Raw genomic sequence first — 21,565 nt, 5'->3', positions numbered from 1 at the left:
AGGTGTGTCAGAGACAATAAGGTTGGCACAAGATAGAGCAGGTTTCAGGGCTGTTGTACATAGGAGTGCTATGAGTCACAAGCAACAGTTACCTAGTACTGCTATAAAAGAAACACAGCAAATGGATGATTTTAACAAATTTATTGTTCACATTTTAGGGGGCTAGAAATCAGAATTCTGAGTGCTAGCTCTAAAGGGAAGGTTTTAGCTCTCTCTCACTGTTCCAGATGTAGGTACTTGTGCCTGGTCAGCATCGGTAGGCATACTGTTCTTTGGGGATCTCTATATGTCTTGGTGTCTCTCCTCCCTTAAGTCTTTAAAAGCTTCTTGAACAGACCTAAGATCCAAAAGATGCACTGTACTCTACCTCTTCTTTCTTGGTGTGCTGAAGCCCCACTTTGTCTGCTTGCTTTTCTCCTCTTTCACCTCTTGTAAGATAAAAGATAATTGCAGGCCTCACCCCAGGGAAACTTTCCTTACATTGTATCATGGCTGCAGCCTGAGTTAAGGGTGGTCCCTTATATTCTAATCCTCTTAAAATTGGCTGACTGATCGGATCAAGTTGTATCTTGGGGAATTATACAATGGGGAGTGTTATATTAATTGCCAAACACTGAGAATGATGATTGAAGTTTTGGGGAGTTACAGTTTAGCTTGTGAAAGAACTATCTAGGTACTATATTGTGGAAAATTTCCACTCTGTACCATTAGATCTGTTCTGACTCATAGTAACTCTTCACTGGATTTCTTAATGGGAAGAGACTTATCTTCCTTTCTTGCTCCTTGGGATTCAAATCACGAAAGGTGAATGGCCTTTTGTTTAGCGCACAGCTACAAAATAGCAACAAAACTTCAGTTTCTCAAAACTCCTTAAAATACTACCTGAGTATTTCTTGAAATGCTTAGAAAAATACTCTTCTATTATTGAATTTTGGTATTTCTTTCCTCAAAACTTGAAGAGAGAAACCTTTAGCTCTAGTAAGTTTTGGTCATTGTAGGAAAATTGGAATGCTCACTTGAAACTTCCCCCTCTTTCTGCATTCCCCCCACCCAGCACCAGTAGGTACTTCCAGATTGGAGGTTTCTCTGATACTCAGCCTGAGATAAATAAGGCTGAAAGAAAAATCTATTAAGTGCCATGTTGTTTCTCATGTCCTGATCTCTTTAGTTGATCTGCCTTCTCTCTACTTTTCACTCTTATTTTTTGTAATGTCTAGAATTTTTACCTGTACTTCATAGATGTAACAGGGAAAATGCATCTATTCTATCTTTCCAGAAGCAGAAATATGTGCCCATAGATATTTCATCCTTGTAAGCTTTTTTAGAATTTTTCAGATCAAAATTATGAAAGTGTGTATTAGATTGATTGGGTCTGTTTGCTTGGGCAGACTATTGCAAATCCAAAACATTGTAGATGGAATCTTAGTTTGCACCAGAAGAGAATCCAAACAACCAAGCATGTTAGTGTACTGCCACTTGGACAACCTACTTATCATTGATGGTAGCTATTTCTCAAGTCACGTAGAGTTCTAAAAATGGCTTCTCATGAGTTGTGATTAATCTGTTTAAACCAGAAAGTTTAAATATTATATGCATGCCTGTCTATCCTGTACTGGCTATACTTTTATATAACAATACCATATTTTAAAATATTTTGGGATTCTGAATTAGATGAATTGGATGAAACTTGTACAACATCTTGTTTTGTCGTGATAAGAAAAAAGAAATGTTTCACTAAGTTTTTTAGTTTCTTTTCTTTCCAAAATTCCTTGATTCTACTTTGTTCTTCCCCAAATTTTCTAGCACTTCTAAGTAGCATTATAGTGTTTTCATTTCTATATGAACGCTTGGAATTTTGAGTCCAATTTCAGTGACCATACAGTGTTTTTCTGTTTAACAGAGGTGTTTTTTTTTCTTCTGTATTCTTTTTTGAGGTTGCTTTCCAAAGGAACTATTTACCTTTGTTTAGGATTCTAATTCTTTATTGTTGTTTAGAATGGGTCTTTTGCATTAAGTCAAGAGCAGCCTGTGTATAGATACTCACATGGGTGTCTTTTCAGGCTTTTAGTTGTCAGCAGCGTCCACAATACATTAGGAGTTAAGGTACAGGACTAGAACAAAGATTTAGATCCGACAGTTGCTTTCAAACTTTTTTTTAAAGTTGCAAAGCTCATTAAAAAATTACCATGTGTGCTTCAAATTGTTCATGAAAACTTCAACCTCTGTGCAATAAGACTCTTTTCGTCTTATCTTTTTAATGGCTAGGTATATAAGTTGAGTGTATCATACAGTGATTCCTCTTGGTACAATGGCTCTGTATACTCCTTCCATCTTCTTTTAATACTTCCTGGATAATCTAATATTCTGCCCAAAGCACCTTAAGTATTACAACTCTAGGCTAGAATTTGTTCTTTAATTCCTTCAGCTTAAGAAATGCTGAGCAAGTTTGACCCTTCTGACTTTCTGACTCCAGCTTTTTGCACATTTCACTATAATACTTTAATTTTTCTTACCGTGTTGCCCTTTGAAATATTCTCCTCCGCGCCTTGATCTCTTCATTTCTTCCCTTTGCTTTGGCTTTTCGGCACTCGAGTGCATTTTTGCAAGTCTCATCTGACATCCATCTTGGTCTTCCTTCTCTGCCTTTGTAATGACCTTTTGCATTCTTCATGGATGATATTCTTGATGTCCTCCCACAGCTCATTTGGTCTTCACTCATTGGTGTTCAAGGTCTCAAACCTGTTCCTGAGATTCTAGTGGGATAGACTCAAGGTCAAATTTTGGTTCCTGTGGATTTGATTTCTTTAACTTTAGCCAAAAGGAATTGGCTGACACAGAAGAATTTCTTGAAAGAACATATGAGCAAGAGCCTATAGTGATGAAGGAAGACGTTCAAGCTGCTCTGAAAGAATTAGCAAAAACCAAGGCTCCATGAATTGACAGCATACAAACTGACATATTTCAACAAACAAATGATGCCCTGGATGTTTTCACCAGGTTGTGCCAAGAAATCTGGAGGACAACCACTTGGCCAACTGACTGGAAGAGATCTTTATTTGTTCCCATCCCAAAGAAAGGTGACCTAACAATGTGGAAATTATCAAACAATATAATTAATATCACATGCTAGTAAGATTCTGCTGAAAATTATCCAAAAATGACTGGAATAGCACATAACAGAGAACTGCCAGAAGTGCAGGCTGGGTTTATAAGAGGCCATGGTACTAGGGATAATATAGCTGATGTTAAATGGATATTGGCTGAAAGCAGAGTACCAGAGGAACGTCTCTGTTTCATTAACTATACAAAGGCATTTGACTGTGTAGACCACCACAAACTGTAGCTAACTCTGAGAAAAATGGGAATCCCAGAATATTTGATTGTGCTTATGTGAAACCCATACTTGGACCAAGAGACAGTTGTCAGAACAGAGCAAGGAAAAACTGCATGTATACTCCAGGGATACCTTTTCAATCTATATGCAGAACAGATCATTTGGGAGGCTGGGCTGTACGAGGAGGAGTGTGTCATCAAGATTGGAGGAAGATTCATCAACAACCTCTGTTATGCAGATGACACAATCCTGCTTGCTGAAACTGAGGAGAACCTGAAGTTCTTGCTGCAGAGGGTCAAGGATTGTAGCCTCCAATATAGATTGAAGTTCAACATCAAGAAAATGAAGACTCTCACCACTGGGCCAATTAACAGCATTAGGATGGATGATGAAGAGATTGAGATTGTTGACAGCTTCAGTTTGCTTGGCTCCACAATCAGCACTCTTGGTACCAGCAGCCAGGAAATCAAAAGATGAATTACATTGGGAAAGTCTGCTATCAGGGACCTCTTGAAAGTACTGAAGAGCAGTGCTGTCAATCTGGAGACTAAGGTGTGCCTGTTCCAGGCCATATTGTTGTGTACCGTAGAGTCGGAACTGACCCATAGCTAACCCTTCAGCAGGTGGATCTGAACTGTGTATCTTCAGCATTCCAGCACAGGTTCTTACCACTAGGCCATCAGAGCCACTTGGTAACTTATCACAATTACGCACCTGCTTTGGCAGTTGTTGAAGAATGTTAATCACATGAGAAAATTTAAGTTACAAAGAGGTGCAGTGTCTTGCCCAGAGTATTGTTCTATATAAATGCAGAACCAGAAGCCAGTTCTCTGACTTCCAGCCAAGTATATTCTTTCCACATTTTAAGAGGTAACTACTTCTTTCCCAAGTAATGTTTATTTAGCAACATTAGTTCCTGTATTTAATCATAAATTAATTGTACATTATTATATACAAAACTGTGAGCAAAAGGGAAGATTCTGCATCTTCAAAGGACTTTTTTAAATTCCAATATTTACTATGACTTAATATAAAGACCATTTTCTCTATCAAATAAAGGCACTGATACTATATCTGAGAGTTTAGAGAGCAGAGTTCTTTTTCACCTTTGGCAGAGATGATATGGAAAGACTTCCTGGAAGAGGTATTTTAGTCTGCATCACATTTCAGAGGTCTCTTTTTTGAATGATACAGTTGTTCTGGAATTAAACAGTAGTGATAGTTGCACAGTTTTGTGCTTATACTAAACACACTGAATTGTACATATTAAAAGGTGAATTTTATGGTAGATAAATTATATCTTAATTAAATGCATCCTATGTAAATGTATTTGGTTTTCCTATGTTTAAATGAAATAGTCTTAAATGTAAAAAAAAAAAGGATCCAGAAGACCAAAAGAAAACTTATTCAGTAAAAGATATTGGTCCCAGCCTGAGATTCTGAAGGATTTTTTATTGGTTTGTTTTATTTTTAAGACTAAAAACAATTTTTACCTTTGCCAAGGTCCTTTCTGAGTTATAAAGAGACTCTTAAAAGGATGGTTGATGAAAATAATTTGTTACGAAGCCTTTTCTGGGGTTGTTCTTCTGTGTTAGACCTTTTTGTCAGGTAGAATAAATGATTAGAATAAATGATATCTGTCTAGATAGATATCAGTTTTCTCTGTTGTTATAACAATAAATTTTAATTGCACTTTATAATTTTCAAGGTACTTTCAAGTTGTGTGTATACATACACAAAAGTATATAAAATACAAGCATACAAAGTAACAGTCACTAGCTAATAATATTGAAAGCTTTACATATTGATTGAAAACTGGCTGTATATTGTGGGTTTTTTTCTCTTTGTTCTTTTTGGTTTGATAACTAAAGAATTTTTTTATTATTGTTACTGCACTCCAGTTTTCAGTACTATCAATAAAGACTGGCAACATTTATTCTATTTTTCCAAACATAAAGTTTTGGTTTTCTGTCAACTCTAAATTTCATCATTTTAACTTCCATAAGACTTCCATAGCTGCCCCTTGAGACACTTCAGCTAGTACTAGCTAACGGACTAAATCACTACTTTAAGGTAGAGTCATTTCTGCAGCAGACCAAGGCCTGTAGATCCCTGCAAATCTGGTTTTTTAGGAGTTGGGGGGCCAGAGTTCATTATTTTGTTAAGACTTATGTTTATTTAAACCCTTTCCCCCCAATGGTTGTAATTGTTGCATGTCTTGTGAATTGGATGCAGAATTGTTCTTGCCTAAACAATAGCTAGAGATCTAAATAGCAAGGCCTTGATAATTGTGATTGCACACTGCTCTCTACAGGAATTGACAGAAGAAGGACTGCCTTTTCTTATACTCTTCCACATGAAAGAAGATACAGAAAGTTTAGAAATATTCCAGAATGAAGTAGCCCGGCAATTAATAAGTGAAAAAGGTAGACCGATTAAGGTGTTTATTTGCATTCTTTCTTTACCATTTTAGGTCTTTCATCCCATCTCTTCTCCTTCCTCCCTTCCTCCCTCCATCATTCCTTTCCTTTCATGTTTGGATTGGCTAAAACCAATTATAAATATGTTTAGGTGGTTAAAAACAAGTTACTTTTAACTCTCTTCACCCTCCGATTTAACTTGTATACATAAGAGGACAGTTGTTTGGGCAGGAGAGGGTGCAGTCTCACTTGTAAATGAAGTAGCATGAAAACCAAGTCCAGGGTAGACATTTATTTTGGGAATTCTGTTCCGGTCAATTGATGGCTGTCCTGCCCCTTTCCAATAGATACTCACAGAGACATTGTTGAGAAAGCATGCACAGTCTGATAAACATTTCTTACTAAAGAAAAGGAAGTACAGTAGTTGTCTATCAATTTTTCCAAAACATCAAAAAAGAAATTGGAGAGATCACCAACTTACCCTCTGCATTTAGGGAAAAAAGTAAAACAAAATAAATGGAAGCATTGTGTAGAGCCATGTCCTTCACAGTCCAGGATTAAAAATCACCCCGTAAACACTGGAAGGGAATATTTGATAGAATAGTAATCCCTTGGGGACAACTCATAGGTTAGTTTCAGGAATTCGCTCATTAGAACCTGAGTAATTTGTAAAGCAAATCATTACCCATTTATGGGCAATCAGAAATTCCCCAAAGCATTCAAATTCAAGTTGCGTTCATGTAATTTGTAAGTAAAAGCATATTTCCCTCTCTATTCTAAGAATGAAATCGCTCCCTCTTTTAAATGTTAATATGTAGCATTTGGGTTTTATAAAAGATTATATATATTTCATATATATATAGCCGTTTTATAAAATGAACTTACAGTCCTAAGAATACAGTCAAGAAAATTCTGATCTACTTTTCCAAATTCTCTTTCCTTTTAAGGTACAATAAACTTTTTGCATGCTGACTGTGACAAATTTAGACATCCTCTTCTACACATACAGAAAACTCCAGCAGATTGCCCCGTAATAGCTATTGACAGCTTCAGGCATATGTATGTGTTTGGAGACTTCAAGGATGTGTTGTAAGTATTTCTTTTTTTTTCTTTTTAGGAAATGATTTATGTATGTCTCAAAAATGAACTTAAAACAGTTACTTAAATATTTTAAGTCATCATGCCTTGGAGAAATAAGACTTTGTTTATTTGGATAGAAAAGATTGGAATGACTATTACATTTTTTCACTGCAGAATGTGGCAGTCAAGTATGGGAGTTATGGTATGTTGGGGAGATAGTTGTAAAGTGTAGTTTGTTTCCTCTAAAAACCATCCAGAGAGTCAGCTATGGCTTGGTTCCACTTGACGGTACACAACACAATAACAAGCCACCAGAACTCCCTAAGTAAAATATAAGACATTGTTAATTAATTGGGAGTTGTGGTTTCATATTGCAAAGGGCGTTGCACTGCTAACCCAAGGTGTGCCTGAGTGGCATCCACTTCCTAAACAACATGCCTCCGGAAGCTCTATGGACTTTGATAAATGACGATATAGAAAGGCTTTAGGGGTGAGCTCTGATGGCCTAGTGGCAAGGAGCTGCACTGCAATCCCAGAGGTGCGTGGTTCAAATCCACCAGATGCTCTGCTGAAGGAGGAACAATCGCCTCCTGTACCAGTCAGGTCTGATTTGACGGTACACACATTAAAAATAATAATAAAAAAAAAGAAAGAAAGAAAGGCTTCAGGCCTTCTGTTCATAGGGTCGCTATGAGTTGTGATCAACTCAACAGCAATCAACAACTCTGTGGAAGAAGGATGTCTTCCTCCTTCTCCCCCTTCAGTCTACCTCTCAACTGTTAATTTGTCATACTGTTAGCTTGTGTTTAGCTGATAGCTAGCTGTGACACTGGTATTTCAGATACTAACAGGATTGCCCACGGGGAACAGATTTCAGCTGTGCTTCCAGACTAGACATGCTAGGAAGAATGGCCTAGAGCGCTACTTCTGAAAAATAATTGGCCATGGAAAATGATATAAATTGCTATTGCACATTGTCCAGTATAATGCTGGAAGATGACGCAGTGCTGGAAGGCAGTCACAATACAACTGGATTAGAAGGACTGCTTCCTCCAAGTAGAGTCAGCCTTAGTGCCGCAGATGGAGTAAAACATTCTGTCTTCAGTTGCACACAACTCAAAATGAAAAGAGCAAGCTGCGAATATCCATTAATAATCAGAACTTGGAATGTATACATTGTGAATCTAAGAAAATTGAAAGTCATCAAGCTGAAACAGAACATATAAAAATTGATATCCTAGCTTTAGTGAACTGAAAAGGACTGGTATTAGTAATTTTGAATTGAACAATCAAATGGTCAACTATGCTGAGGCTGACAAATTTAAGAGGAATGGCATCATATGTCTCATCAGAAAGAACATTTCAAGATCTATCCTGACGTATAACACTACATGTGATAGGATTATATCCAAATTGCCTACAAGAGAGACCAGTTAATACAACTGTTAATAAATCTATGTAATAACAGTTGGTGGTGCAGTATGGTATGTGTTGTGATGCTTACAAAGAGGTTAGCAGTTTAAAACCATGAGCTCCACTAAAGGAAAAAGACTAAAGGGAGAAGACTTTCTCTTGTAAAGATTTTTAGCCTTGGAAATCCAGTGAAGTGTCAACATGAGTTGAAACCACGTGGACAACAGCAGGTTTACTAATATTAAAGATGAAAAAAATGGAAAAGTTTTGCCAACTTCTGCATTCTGGAATTGATAAAACGTATAGCTAAGATGTATTGATAATTACTGGTGATTGGAATCTAGAAGCTGGAAACAAAAAAAGAGTGTAAGTCGTTCAAAAGTATGGCCTTGATTATAGAAACAAGGTCAAAGATTGCACAGTAGATTACTGAACATAGCTTTTCCAGCAACATAAATGATGACTCATCTTCTGGAATACACCAAAGTAACTGCATCTATGAAAAGAGACAATGGAGAAACTCCATTTCAGTCAGTCAGCATAAAACCAGGGGTCAGCTGAAGACTGTATCATCTAATTGTTCACATGCAAGTTCAAAGTGAAGCTGAAGAAAATGAAAACAAGTCCATGAGAGTTACTTGTGCTTAGTACACTTCACTATAGTACTTCTTAGTACTTAACTATATCATACCTGAATTTAGATACCATCTCAAGAATAGATTTGACATATTCAAAATTAATAACCTAGGACCATTTCAGCTGTGGGTGACATCAGACACATCATACATGAAGAAAGTAAAAGGGCATTCATTATAAAGGCAAGACAAAAAAGAAAGACCAAATGAATCTCACACTCTCTTAGTTTGCTCTTAGTGTTACAGGTAAAGCAAATAGAAGAAATGATGAAGTAAAAGAACTGAACAGATTGCAGAGGGTGGCTCAAGAAGACAAAGTGTTATAATGAAATATACAAAGACTTGGAGATAGAAAATTGTGGTGTTATTGTAAAAGATGACTTTTTTTAGCCATTATGTTAGTCCCAGCTGGTCTCCAGTTACCTTAACTGCTGACGCATGGTCTTGCAAATCATCAACAGTTGTGAAACTAATTTAAAAGAGAGAATGCTTTCTATACTGTAGAGGGAGACCCTTGTTACAGTGCTGGATAGAGGAGAGGCTGTGGCACTGCTGTGAAGAGACTGTGGCAAAATGTAACCAGAGGAGCCCTGAGATAAAGGCCACAGTTTTTGCTTGCTGGATGATTTAAAGAAAAACTGACTTGTAACTGCTCTGAGGCAAACCTTGCTGGATGATTAAGGAAACCAGAGGCTTCTTGAATTTGTGCTGCTGAACTGAAACTGAGACTTTTCACTAACTGAGGAATTGTGTTTTGCTGTTAATCTGGCTTAGGACTGCTAGGTTAAACCTGGACTTGTGCTGGGTGATATTCTTTGCCTGCCTGACTCCTCAACCTATTCCTCTAATAAACCCAATTCTCGGTACCATAACTGTGAGTAAAGTCTGTGAATCAATAATGACTATTGGACCTGAATGATTGGTGGAAATAGATGCAGGAGTATGTGGGGATGGCATGTCTGACAGAGCAGCTATTGGATTGGGTCTATAGAGACTGTTGATGGGGACAGTTCTCCTTTATGAAGTGGTTAGAAGTGAGACTCAGCTATTCCCATACCAGTTCCTTATACAAAAACCAAAAGTGAAGAACTTACTAGGCATTTCTCAAGCTGAAAGTACTGAAGAAAAAAAAATTCAAGTTTTGAATTGAAACAGGAAGATTCTCCTGGGGAAGATACTCCAAGTGTCAGAAAAAAATGGAAATACAAAATTTTTTGACCAAAAGAATCCATTGACATTCACTCTTTTCAAGAAGTAGCATATGATTAAGAACTGATGTGATCAAAAGATTAATTTTAAAAAAAATTCTAAGATTTATTGAAGGTATTTGTGAGAAATGAGACTTAAGAAATTGAAAGAATAGAAGTGTTCCAAAAAGAGATCTACTGCTGGAGATTCACTTATTTATGCGAAGAAAACTGGAAGAGAGCTTTATTTGTAGCTATTCTGGAGTTGATTACTACTACATACGAACAAAGTTTTATTGAAGAGAATGAAAAGCAGTTGCAGCTCTACATTCACATGGAAGTGCTAGAAATTCATACTAGATTCAGAAGAGGACAAGGAATAAGGAATATCACAGCTAAATGTCGGATGAATCTAGGCTTTAAACAGGTTTATCTTTCCTTATGGAGAATGCAAAGGTGTAGATCTTAAATCTTGGGAAATTGCAGGACATTGTGTTCATGAGCACTCACTCACTCTTGGTCTCACTTCTCACTCTCCTTACTGCCAAGTCAGAACCAGCTCATTACTCACCGTCTGACGGGAGGCTGTAAATACTATGGGAAGAGAGTGCCCATTTTTCTCCAGTCAAGAAGCTGGTGGCTTTTTGAGCCATCAGAGTGGTGCCACCTTTGGGCAAGCAGTGCAGTTCCCTACAGACTGTGTCACCAGAGCTCGTTCCCTAGAGGCAGGCAGTCATATGAACAGAACAAGGAGATCTGCTTGGTTCAAAATAAGGAAAGGTGTGTCAGGGTTGTATCCTGTGACTATACTCTTCTAATCAGTGTACTGAGCAAATAAGCTGAGCAGCTGGACTATGTGAAGAAGAACATGGCATCAGGATTGGAGGGAGACTCATTAAAAACCTTTGATAGGCAGATGGCACAACTTTGCTTGCTATAAGGGAAGAGGACTTGAAGCATTTATTGAAGAAGCTCAAAAACTGTAGCCTTCAATATGATTTACACCTCAGGATAAAGGGGGAGAAAAAAATCTTTAAAATAAGGCCAATAAGAAGCATCATGATACACAGAGATAAGACTGAAGTTGTCATGGACTTCATTCTACTCGAATCACAGTCATTGTCCATGGGATCAGCAGCCAAGAAATCAAAGGATGCATTTGATTAGGTAAATCTACTGCAGAAGACCTCATTAGGGTATTAAAAAGCACTGTGATACTCAATATCACTTTGAGAACTGAGGCCCTTCTGACCTCAGTCTGTGTATTTTCATTCTCATATGCATGCAAAAGCTTGACTGAGTGTAGAAAACAAAAAAAAGGTGTTGATGAAGTGTATTCAATATACATGACTGCCGGAAGAGCAATCATCTGTATTGGAAAATATGCAGCCAAAATGTTCCTTAGAAGGAGAGATGGTGAGATTTCATTTCACTTACTTTGGCAGTGTTATCTGAAGGGATAGGTTCCTGGAGAAGGACGTCATGATTGGTCAAGAAGAGGGGCAGCCTAAGAGAAGAAGATCGTCAACAAAATGGACTGATACAGTGGCTGCAGGAGAGAGCTGAAACGTAGCAGTGGCTGTGAGGTTGCCGGAGGATTGGGCAGTGCTTGTTCACTGTGCGTAGGGCCATTGTGAGTCAGAACCAAGTGGACAACATCCAACAACACTAACATTATTACATAAGTTTTTGGTAGTTTATAGTTACAGTCCTGGTTTATCAAATCTCAAATTAATGGAAGTTAACAAGATACTGACAACAGGTTAGATAATGATTAATTTATTGATCCACAAAATATGCTTATATGCAATAAGGGGTTATTCTTCCACATCATTAAAAGCAATTCAAGCCAAAGGCCGGCATTACTCTCAGTGGAGAGAGATTGAAGGCATTCTTCGTGTGAATGGGAACTTAACAAGGATGCCCTTTATCACCACTCTTACTCCATACTGTAGTGGAAATCTTAGCCAGAACAATAGGGCAAGAAAAGGAAATAAAAGGTGTTCAGATTGACAAAGAGGAAGTAAAACAATTTTTGCAGATAATATATCCTACATACCGTAAATATCAAAGACACAGTAAGAAAACTACTGGATCCAATTGCCCAGTCCACCATATCAAAATCAGTCAGATTCTTCTACAGCAACAGAGAGAACCCTGAAAATGGAATATGGGAAACAATTCCCTTTGCAGTAGACCTTCAAAAGGTGAAATATTTAGGAGTAAATCTAACCAGAGATACAAAAGACCCTTACAAAGAAACTCTAAATAATACTACCAAAAGCCTGAGACCTGCATAAAAGGAAAAATGTACTGTGCTCTTGGATTAGAAGTTGAGGTAGATATTTTCTCCTCTATTCTGAAATTAAATTACAACTCGACAGCACTTAACAAAAATAACACTGACAACATAGAGAGAGCTATGTTGGCCTAATGGACAGAAAGTTATGCTACCAAGCCCAAGATGGGTGATTTTAATCTGCAGCCCTCAGGCCTGGTTTAAATTGTTTTTTTTTGTCAAACATTTTTCTAAGTGGTATAGCACTCATCTGTGCATTTGCTGTACAGAGGTTAACTCGTGGTTGCTATGATGCTAAACACTGTGACACTGATGTGCCAGATGCAATAATGGTTACCCATTATGGACAACGTTTGGTGGAGCTTCCAGATTAAAACAAGCTTGGAAGCAGGAGTGGCATCCACTTCTGAAATGGCTTGCCTCCGGAAACTCTATGAACAGTGCTCTGGTCTTTCATTCATAGATTCTCTATGAGCCATCTGTGACGGCACATAACAACAACAACAGTTCTGAAATAAAATTTAGAACACGGTAGCATATCAATAATCCCTTCATGTGATCTGCTTCTCAGGGGACCCAAGCTAACCTAGGCAGTAAAATGTGTTTTAATGAAATTTGTTTTAATCACATGACCTACTTTTCGCTCCCCCATCAGAGATATCACTGGACAAGAATTGGCTTTTTGAACTAGGGATGCTAATCTATTACCTTGGGAGCATTCCACTTACGCCTGGGAAACTAAGCATGTAGGATTCTCCACAGAAGGTGTGGAAACGGCAGCTTGCATCCTATTCCATATATGTTTGGTGCTAATAAGAAGGGAGATGATTGACTACATCTGAAGCCTTTTTAAACAAGTACTTCTTTACTGTCTGCCTTAGATGCCCAATTTCCCCTCCTCGGCATTGTTCCCCCTAAAGTGCTTTTAAGTGTAAGCAGCCATACATGCTGTGCGAGCTACAAACTGAGTTTATATGAATAGCTGTTAGTATTTAAAATCAAATCAAATATGCCGCAAAATAAATCTGACACACTAAAATGGCTTGCATGATTGTTATGGTGCTGCATGGTGATTAAGGCTTAAATGATAAGCAGTTTCCATAAATTACTGTAATTACCGTTAATTTTACTTAGTAACTCAGCATTTCTGGGGTCAGATGAAGAATGTATGATGAGAAAGGAGATGGCAGCATTATGGATGAAGGTCTTCTACCGTTCAAGAAGTGAGCATTACGAGGGGCCACCAGAGTTCTCCGTGACTCTATTTTAGTGTCAAGAAGTCAGGACTCAGGGAAGCAAAATAACCAGCCAGGTTATACCACTAATTAGTGACAGTCTTGGACTCAAATCAGAGCAGACTGATTTGCCCCAGTGTCCTCAGCTCGTAACATTATACTATAGTAGTTATATTTTCCATATATATAAAAAAACCAGCTGAATAATGTTAATGTGAAAAATGTTTGAAGATACAATACTTTATAATATCTGAAACGGAATCACAGTCCTTAGTGTATTTTTGTTGTTTGATCACATTAGTTTCCTGCCAGTCCTAACGCTCACTTATGGATTGCCATTGAGTTGAAACTGACTCCTAGCTGACCCCTGGCAGGTTTCTGAGACTGTAACCCTAATAGAAGGAGATTGGTTGATTCACACCACCAGAAAAGCACAGCCTTTCTGTAGACTACAGCACCAGAGGCTCAGACATAAAGGAATCAATTTTATATGGAGATAGAAAAAAAAAATGAAGTGTATGTTTGCAACCAGAAGCACCAAGGGCAGGTCTAGGAAATAGAAGAGAAGAAATGATAGGAGAGGTTAAGAGCTGTTGAAGAACATGCAAGTGAACGTACCTCCTTAAAAATGAGAGCTACCGTTGGAACTTCCAGTGACAGAGGAGAAAATGGAAACAAAAACTCTAGAACCAGAAAGCTGGCTCCTTCCTAAAGAAGAGCGATACAGAAGAGGGACGGAGGAGGAGGACAGGACTCTCACGTGGGTAACAGAATGAACAGAAGTACCATTCCACCTTGGGCAAAATCAGCCAACTGTAATGATGCTCCCAGATTCCTCTTTATTCTTTTACTATGTAGATATTTTGATCATAAAGTGTATCTTGCTCTGTAAGTTAGTTAAGCAAACTAGTGTTTGTGGTGTGTTGAAGTCAAGATGATGGAGGGAAGGATCAACAAACTGTGGCTTGTTGATCAAATCTGGGGCCCACCTGTTTTTGTATTTTGAATAGTTCCATGAATTAAGAATGGTTTTACAGTTTTCTCAGTTGTCCTACTTATAATATAACTTACATTTATTACCTATTTATGAGTATGTTATGTTTTAGTAATCATTGTGGTGTATTTTAGTTTATTTAATCTTGTTGGTAAAACTAACATTGAGAACTGACAGAGCCAACCACTTTATCAACCTTACTTTACAGTTTATGTGTGTTCTTGGTTAAGACTATACCAAGCTTATTTAGAAGATATTTTCTTCTTTTACTTTATAGTGATAAAATTAGAGTGATTTAGTGACTTGAGTGTTCACCAATGAGGCACTAAGTCCTAATAGTTAAATGCACACACTCCTGATATAAACTGTTTAAGATTCTAATTTTTTTTTAAGATTCTAATCTTACTATGTTATCTACCCTTGCTATTTTAGCCTAGGCAAATTGTTTTGCACATTATCTGTAAATTGGAAATTAATAGTGTTTGCTTCGTAATATTGCATTGGGAAAAGCATGTTGCTAGGAGAGGCTAGTCATTGGAGAACATAATTCTTGGAAAGGTAGAGGGAGAGCAAAGGAAAGGAAGACCTTCAACCAGGTAGATTGACAGAGTGACTGCAGCTATGGGCTTGAGTGTGTCAGAGATTGTGAGGATGGCACAGGACAGGACAAGGTTCAAAGGTGTTGTTCACACGGTCCTTATGAGTTTATTTAACTCACCGGCATCTAACAACAACAAAGTTTAGAATTCTGAAAGGGAATTATAAAAAAAATTAAAATATTACTCAATTTGTATACATATATTTGTCAAAGTTCGTATAATAATATATGTGCATTTCATTGTGTCTAAATTTTGCCTCACTGTGAAGAATTTTAAATAAAACCAGTGTTTGGAGATAGAAGAGAAACACTTAAGTGCTTCAATAGAAAAATACTCTAAGGTGTGAATAATAATTGTACTTATTATAGTAAGAATCCTTTTTTCCCCCCTTTTTAGCAGATAACCATTGTTGTCTATATTCTTGGCAAGTTATTGTTGTTTTCCTGATTGTTGCTACCTCCTAACCACAAGCTGGATAAAAAGATCTTGCATAATCTTTTTTCCTCAAAGCAGATTCATCTTGTCTCCCTTCCATTTGCCTTTTGCTTACAATTCTCTTTTCTCATCTGTTGACAAGAAAAAGAAAATCGAGTTAGGGGGGAATATACATCCTCTGTGTTCTCTTGGAATTTGTCACATTTTAAGATTCAATCATTCATAAATTGTTTCTTGAGTAGTAGACTATTCACATTATTGGTTGTGATCACCTTTGGAAACTTGTAAACTAGCAGAGCTTTTATTTTAAACATTATAGACCATTTGTAATTCTATGGATTGAATGGATATATTTCAGCACTTTGCTGCGGGTGACAGTAGATGATGTCAGATTAAATTTAAATTGATCTTCTCTCAATGTTATCTCTGGTACATGTGCAATTACTCCAGCACCAGAAAACCTTTCAGAGGCGTTCTGTCAATACAGCTACCTGACAGCCATTTGTATTTGTAAACTGTGCATTTGGCACCTGCTGGTCTCTGTTGCACTGGAGCTAGTGGGGAGCCAGAATGCGCAGACAATGAAGTTACTGGTTAGTCCATCTCAGTGGGAATTATTGAAGGGAGGAAGCAGCACTTGCAGAGCCTCTAGAGAGGAGAAAAAGAAAACCCGGTAATATTAACACAAGTCAGCTATTTTTTTACTACCAAAAATAATTTTTAAAAGCCAATTTTACCCTACCCAGGAAATTAAGGCATTTGTGTGTCTGTATTTTATTTTTTTGTAACAGGAAGAACAAAAGTCTTCTACTTAAAATATATATGAAATTAAAACAAAGTCTCAATAGAAGACCATTTCTAGAAACAGGAATATAAATAAAACCCACACCAAAGCTTTATTTTCTAAAGAAATGTAAATTAAAATACATGTCTTTTACTTATCAAATTAGGGTAGGGAAGCTATTGATTTTTTTTAAAAAAACAACTCTAACAAATGTACTGGAAAGACTTGAAGGAATCAACAACAATGACAGTAATTAACTGATGTTTTTGATGAATAATTTGTCAAATTTTTTCACAAGTTCCTATTCTTTTACCCAGTAAGCTTACTCTTTTGGATCTGCTCCGGGAAATGACAATGGAGAAAACCTGATGCACAAGTTGCTTTTGCTTAGTAAAAGCAAAAGGTCTATTCTGCTATAAAGCACGCCTCTTCGACAAATTAGTTAATGAATGAGTGGGGGGGGGGGTAACACCTCATTATTACGGCGATGATGCCTCATTACCTCCTGCATCATGGAAGGAGTGATGCGTAAGCTGGTGTGTCATTGCCCTTGTACTGTTTGGAAACCATCAGAATAAGATTTTCCACAGCTGAAGACCTTTATGGTCTATGAAGACCTCAAATAAGTACAAAACCCTGAAAAAAGGCAGAGGTGCTCTTTAGCTAAAATAAATAAAGACTAATTTCATTGTCTCGAGAAATGCCTTTTTTTTTTTTATTATTTTGTGTGCGTGTACCATCAAATCAGATCTGACTGGTACAGGAGGATATTGCGCCTCCTTCTCCGGCAGAGCATCTGGTGGATTCGAACCGTGGTCCTCTGGGATTGCAGTGCAGCTTCTTGCCACTAGGCCATCAGAGCTCCCCCAGAGAAATGCTTTTTTATGATTGTTGGTTGGTTTTGGCATCTGTTTGGGTTTGCTTTTACATTGTTTTGGGGTTGTTTTTGCCATTTTCACGATGCTCAGTGACCCTGTGAAGCTGCATGAGTGGTTGAAGAGATTGTGAAGACATATCTTCTTGGAGTTTGAAAAACACCCAATCAAAAACACCCACTCAACCAGGAGCAACTACTTTGATTCAGACTAATTTGATGAAACTCCTACCAGCAGTGAATACCCTCAGGTGTCTGCATTTCAAAGGCACACTTGTATATCCTGGATTAAGGTCATAATCTTAATCTGATTGACAGAAGGTGCCAGTGGCAATTGACTGATGCTGATATTTTTGTTACTAGTTTCTGCTAGGAGTACTGTCTATACTGTACTACAAACTGTTTTAAAAGGACAGAAGTTCTCTCACAGTTCTGGAGGGTGGAAGTCCCAAATCAAGGTGTCAGCTGGGCATGGACTCTTGTGGTGCCCTCTGGCGTTCCTTGGTTTGCAGGCAATTACGTCTAGGCTCTGCCTCTAGTCTCACTTGTCCATCTTCCCTCTGCAGCTCTGTGTGTCTGTCAGCGTCTATTCTCTGTATGGAAGGGCACCACTCATACTGGGTTAGAGCCCCTCCCACACCAGTACGCTCTACAAAAGCTGTTTCTAAATTAAGTGTAAGTCACAGGGACCAAGGCTTAGGAATTTTGTATGTCAGGCTTGGAGGAAGACACAAAGCAAACCATAATAATATCCCCAGGAGTGCTGTAGTTAACAAAGCTGAGTAGATTTTAGTGCTCAGCCCCCTACCCAGGTTTTCTCTTGAATGGTGTCATTTTCAGTGTGACTTTACAGAACATAAGTTTTTAAAGTTACATTTCTGTAATTAAGTAAAATCTACAGATATATTTTTTCATATTTAAATGCATATTCTATAAATTCCCAGTAAGAGAGAGTTAAGAAGATGTAGCTTCTTGATGATTGTAATACACATGTTAAAACAATTAGCATGGGAAATTTCCTCAGAAACAGGCATAGGAAGTAACATGCACTGGATTATAACTAAAAAATGCTCCATATCTCTGGCCTGTAATACAGGTAGGATGGTGGGGTTGTAGGTAAAGTCACATAAGAAAAGTTAACCTTGTAAAGTTGTTACAATAGCAGTAAGTCATTTTAAACTAAATTTCATTTTTATTTTAGAGTTCCTGGAAAACTCAAGCAGTTCATCTTTGACTTACATTCTGGAAAATTGCACAGAGAATTCCATCATGGGCCTGACCCAACCGATACTGCCCCCGGACAGGTAAGACTCTTACCTGATTGTCAGTGGAACTCGTTACTGGTTTTGGGGGTTTTGAGATCTGTCTGCTTCTACACACGGAGGATATTGTCCATCTTTCTATCTGGGAGCTGCTAGTGAATTCGAAATGCCAGCGACCAGCCTGTGGGTTATCGCTGCTACACTACCACAAACAGAGTAGAAATTGGAAGCAGATAGATCATTGGAGTCATAGTAGAAGCGATGACTTGTTCATGCTTTCTTTCTGTTGTAGCTTGAAAAGTATGTATAATGTCAGTGAGCTCAGTTTTGTCAGAGATGGTGAAGATGGCGCAGGACAGGACAGGGTTTAGATCTCTTGTTCATAGGGTAACTATGAATCGTATCAACTTGACAACATTGGATGACAACAGTTTTTCCCAAAGGACCTTCATAAAGAAAAACTGACTTAATTTTTCTTTGCATAAAATTATGTTCTCAGTCAAGAGGTTACTTTTGCCTTTGATAATTAAGCAGCTGTGGAAGCAGACAGATCTCAAAACCCAAAGGTGATTTTTTTTCCTCCTCAGAAAAGACTTGTGTAATAGATTAGTAAAAGCACTTTGTGTGTTTTATCATTATTTGTATTTATTGGTCCATTATACAGTGTTACACAATGAACTTATGTTTTATTTATTTATCTTTATGATAATTTTATTTATCTTTATGATAATGTTATTTCTGTTTAATCTAAACGTCTATTTCACCAAGTACATATGCATATATTAGGAAGAGGGAACATGGCAGAGTTCCTATTGGAATTGGAAGTATCTCTTCACATAAAGTGTGTAGTATATGAACTGTGTGCCTGTGACAGCTATTCAACCTCATTGCTTAGAGTCAGGACTGACTCATAGCTGACCCTGTTGTGGACACTCAGAGGCTGTAGATCACACAGGAGGAGAGTGCCCAGCTTTCTCCCACAGAGCCACTGGTGGATTCGAACCGCCAGAAATAACATTACAGCTCCTTATATAACCATCGCCGCGTGTGTCCTGAGCCCCCAGTATGGACAAAAAGAATGGGCTGCCTTGTCTGTAAGATTCTGAGAGTCACTCTCAGAGTTTCACTGTTTATTTTTTGTCTACTGTTAGTACATAAGAAAAATACTGTAAATTACTTTTTTACAGATACAAAGTAATTTTTTCCTTCTAGCAGGATAGATGTATTCTGTTTCAACTAAGTTTTAATAATTTCTGGATCAAGTAATTGATAAAGTAAGAACTATGTATGCTGAGGAAATTCTTTTAATTTTCATACTGACATTTATAAGTAAATAGCTGGGCCCTCTAAAGAATATTATAAGAAAGCACCAGATATCAGCAAACTTCAGCAGGTTCATAGTTAATATATCAAAGTTTCTGTAGTGGCCATGCCCCAAAGAATAGGAACAGGGGCATTTGAAATGAGGAAAACAAGATTTAAAACTTAACTCTTGTCTTCGGTACAACAGGAGCTGTATTTTCTTGATAAATCAGCAAATCTGTAGTGCCCCTACTACATTACAATATAAAGTATATTGATAGGAAACTATTAATATTCTTTCTTTTGTAGGAATCGCATGACGTAGCAAGCAGTCCACCTGAGAGCTCCTTCCAGAAACTAGCACCCAGCGAATATAGGTATACTTTATTGAGGGATCGAGATGAGCTTTAAAGACTTGAAAAAACAATTTGCAAGCCTTTCAGACAGCAGCATCAACTTAATGTGGTGGAAATAGTAAACCTATATTTTCATAATTCTGTGTATTTTTATTTTGAATAAACTGAAAGAAGTTTTGGGTTTTATTTTTTTTCTCCCCCTAACTAAAAATGCATTGTCATTTAATATAGCCTCTTTTTAAAATCTGGTAGGAGGACTTTAAAAAAAATAAATAAAAAACCAGAGGCCTATCTTTGCTTTAAATTTGTCCTGTAAAACTTTTATAAATCAATTGAACGGTTCCATTGCCAGAGACATGCCATGAGCTTGCACTATTAGACTAGGGAGGCCTTGAGCGCTTCCTGTGTAGGATGTGCTTTTCCGTTCATAAAATCAGTTCTGTTGGCATTTTTAACGTTACATTTCTCAAAGCTAAGGGGGTATATATTCTGGATACTTGGAAGGGGAATAAATTAAAATTTTCACACTGTGTACTGTGTTTTACTGATTGGTTAGATATTGCTTCTGAAAATTCCATAGTGGTGTGGGGTGGTTTTTATTTTTTGGTTTTTGGTTTTTTGTTTTTTTTGGTTTTTTTTAACTCTTAATGTGTAACTTAAACATACCATGAAGAGGAGGAGAGCCATAAGCTAGAACATTTGGCAGAAATTGTCCTTGTGAATTAAAAAAGAAGAAAATGAAAAGTTATTAAATTTCTGTGTCTTAAAAAAGTGGCGTATGGATGGCATTTAGAACCTCACATGGATTATACCTCAGTCTGGGAAGGAGTTGCCAGCGTTGAACTAGATGACTTTTAAGGCTCCTCCAAACCATGAGGCTTCAATTTCCAAGCAAGAAAAACCAGCAGAAAGTGTATCTCTACCTTCTTCTTCTTGTAAAGTCTTATGGCAGCTGTGTAGACAGTAGGGATAATAAGCTTTTTCATTTTATTTCCATTGTAAAAGTGCCAGAGGACCCCACCGCTCCTAGATTCCCTGGCTTCCCAGCCCTGCAATGGTCCAGTCAGATGGGTCCCTGTTCTGGGCTGCCAGGGACTAACTAGATAGAGGGGTGCCTCCCTGTTGTATGAGGAAGCCCAATGCCAGAGGACAAGCAGGTTCTAAATGGACTCTCCTCTGGGCCTGGGTTGGTGCTATAGGTCAAGTGTCATTTTATATTTGGGGTACAGGTCACTCCCCATTTGGGGAAAGACTATTTTTAAGCTTAAAAGGCTGACATGTGCCATTTTATGTAGTATGTAATATATGTAACATCTTCTGATTCTTTTAAAATAAAATGGAATGTTTATAATGGAT

At 37.6% G+C, this 21,565-nt stretch overlaps 1 protein-coding gene across 1 annotated transcript in view; it reads left to right on the top strand.

Moving 5' to 3' along the window:
* Positions 1–20,386, top strand: part of ERP44 (endoplasmic reticulum protein 44) — a 100,969-nt gene extending 80,583 nt beyond the window's left edge. Inside the window, exons 9-12 of the mRNA XM_006886878.1 lie at positions 5,649–5,760; positions 6,702–6,843; positions 18,491–18,593; positions 20,163–20,386. Coding sequence (XP_006886940.1) covers positions 5,649–5,760; positions 6,702–6,843; positions 18,491–18,593; positions 20,163–20,264 — 459 coding nt within the window. The 3' untranslated portion in view covers positions 20,265–20,386. The remainder of the gene's footprint in view (positions 1–5,648; positions 5,761–6,701; positions 6,844–18,490; positions 18,594–20,162) is intronic.
* The last annotated feature ends 1,179 nt before the right edge of the window (positions 20,387–21,565 follow it).

The sequence above is a fragment of the Elephantulus edwardii genome, unplaced genomic scaffold (genome assembly GCF_000299155.1).
Source record: "Elephantulus edwardii isolate Elephantulus edwardi_28Jun2011 unplaced genomic scaffold, EleEdw1.0 scaffold00052, whole genome shotgun sequence".
NCBI classification, from domain to species: Eukaryota; Metazoa; Chordata; class Mammalia; order Macroscelidea; family Macroscelididae; genus Elephantulus; species Elephantulus edwardii.
Note: the sequence above shows the minus strand (reverse complement) of the source record. Positions and strands in the feature narration are given on the sequence as shown.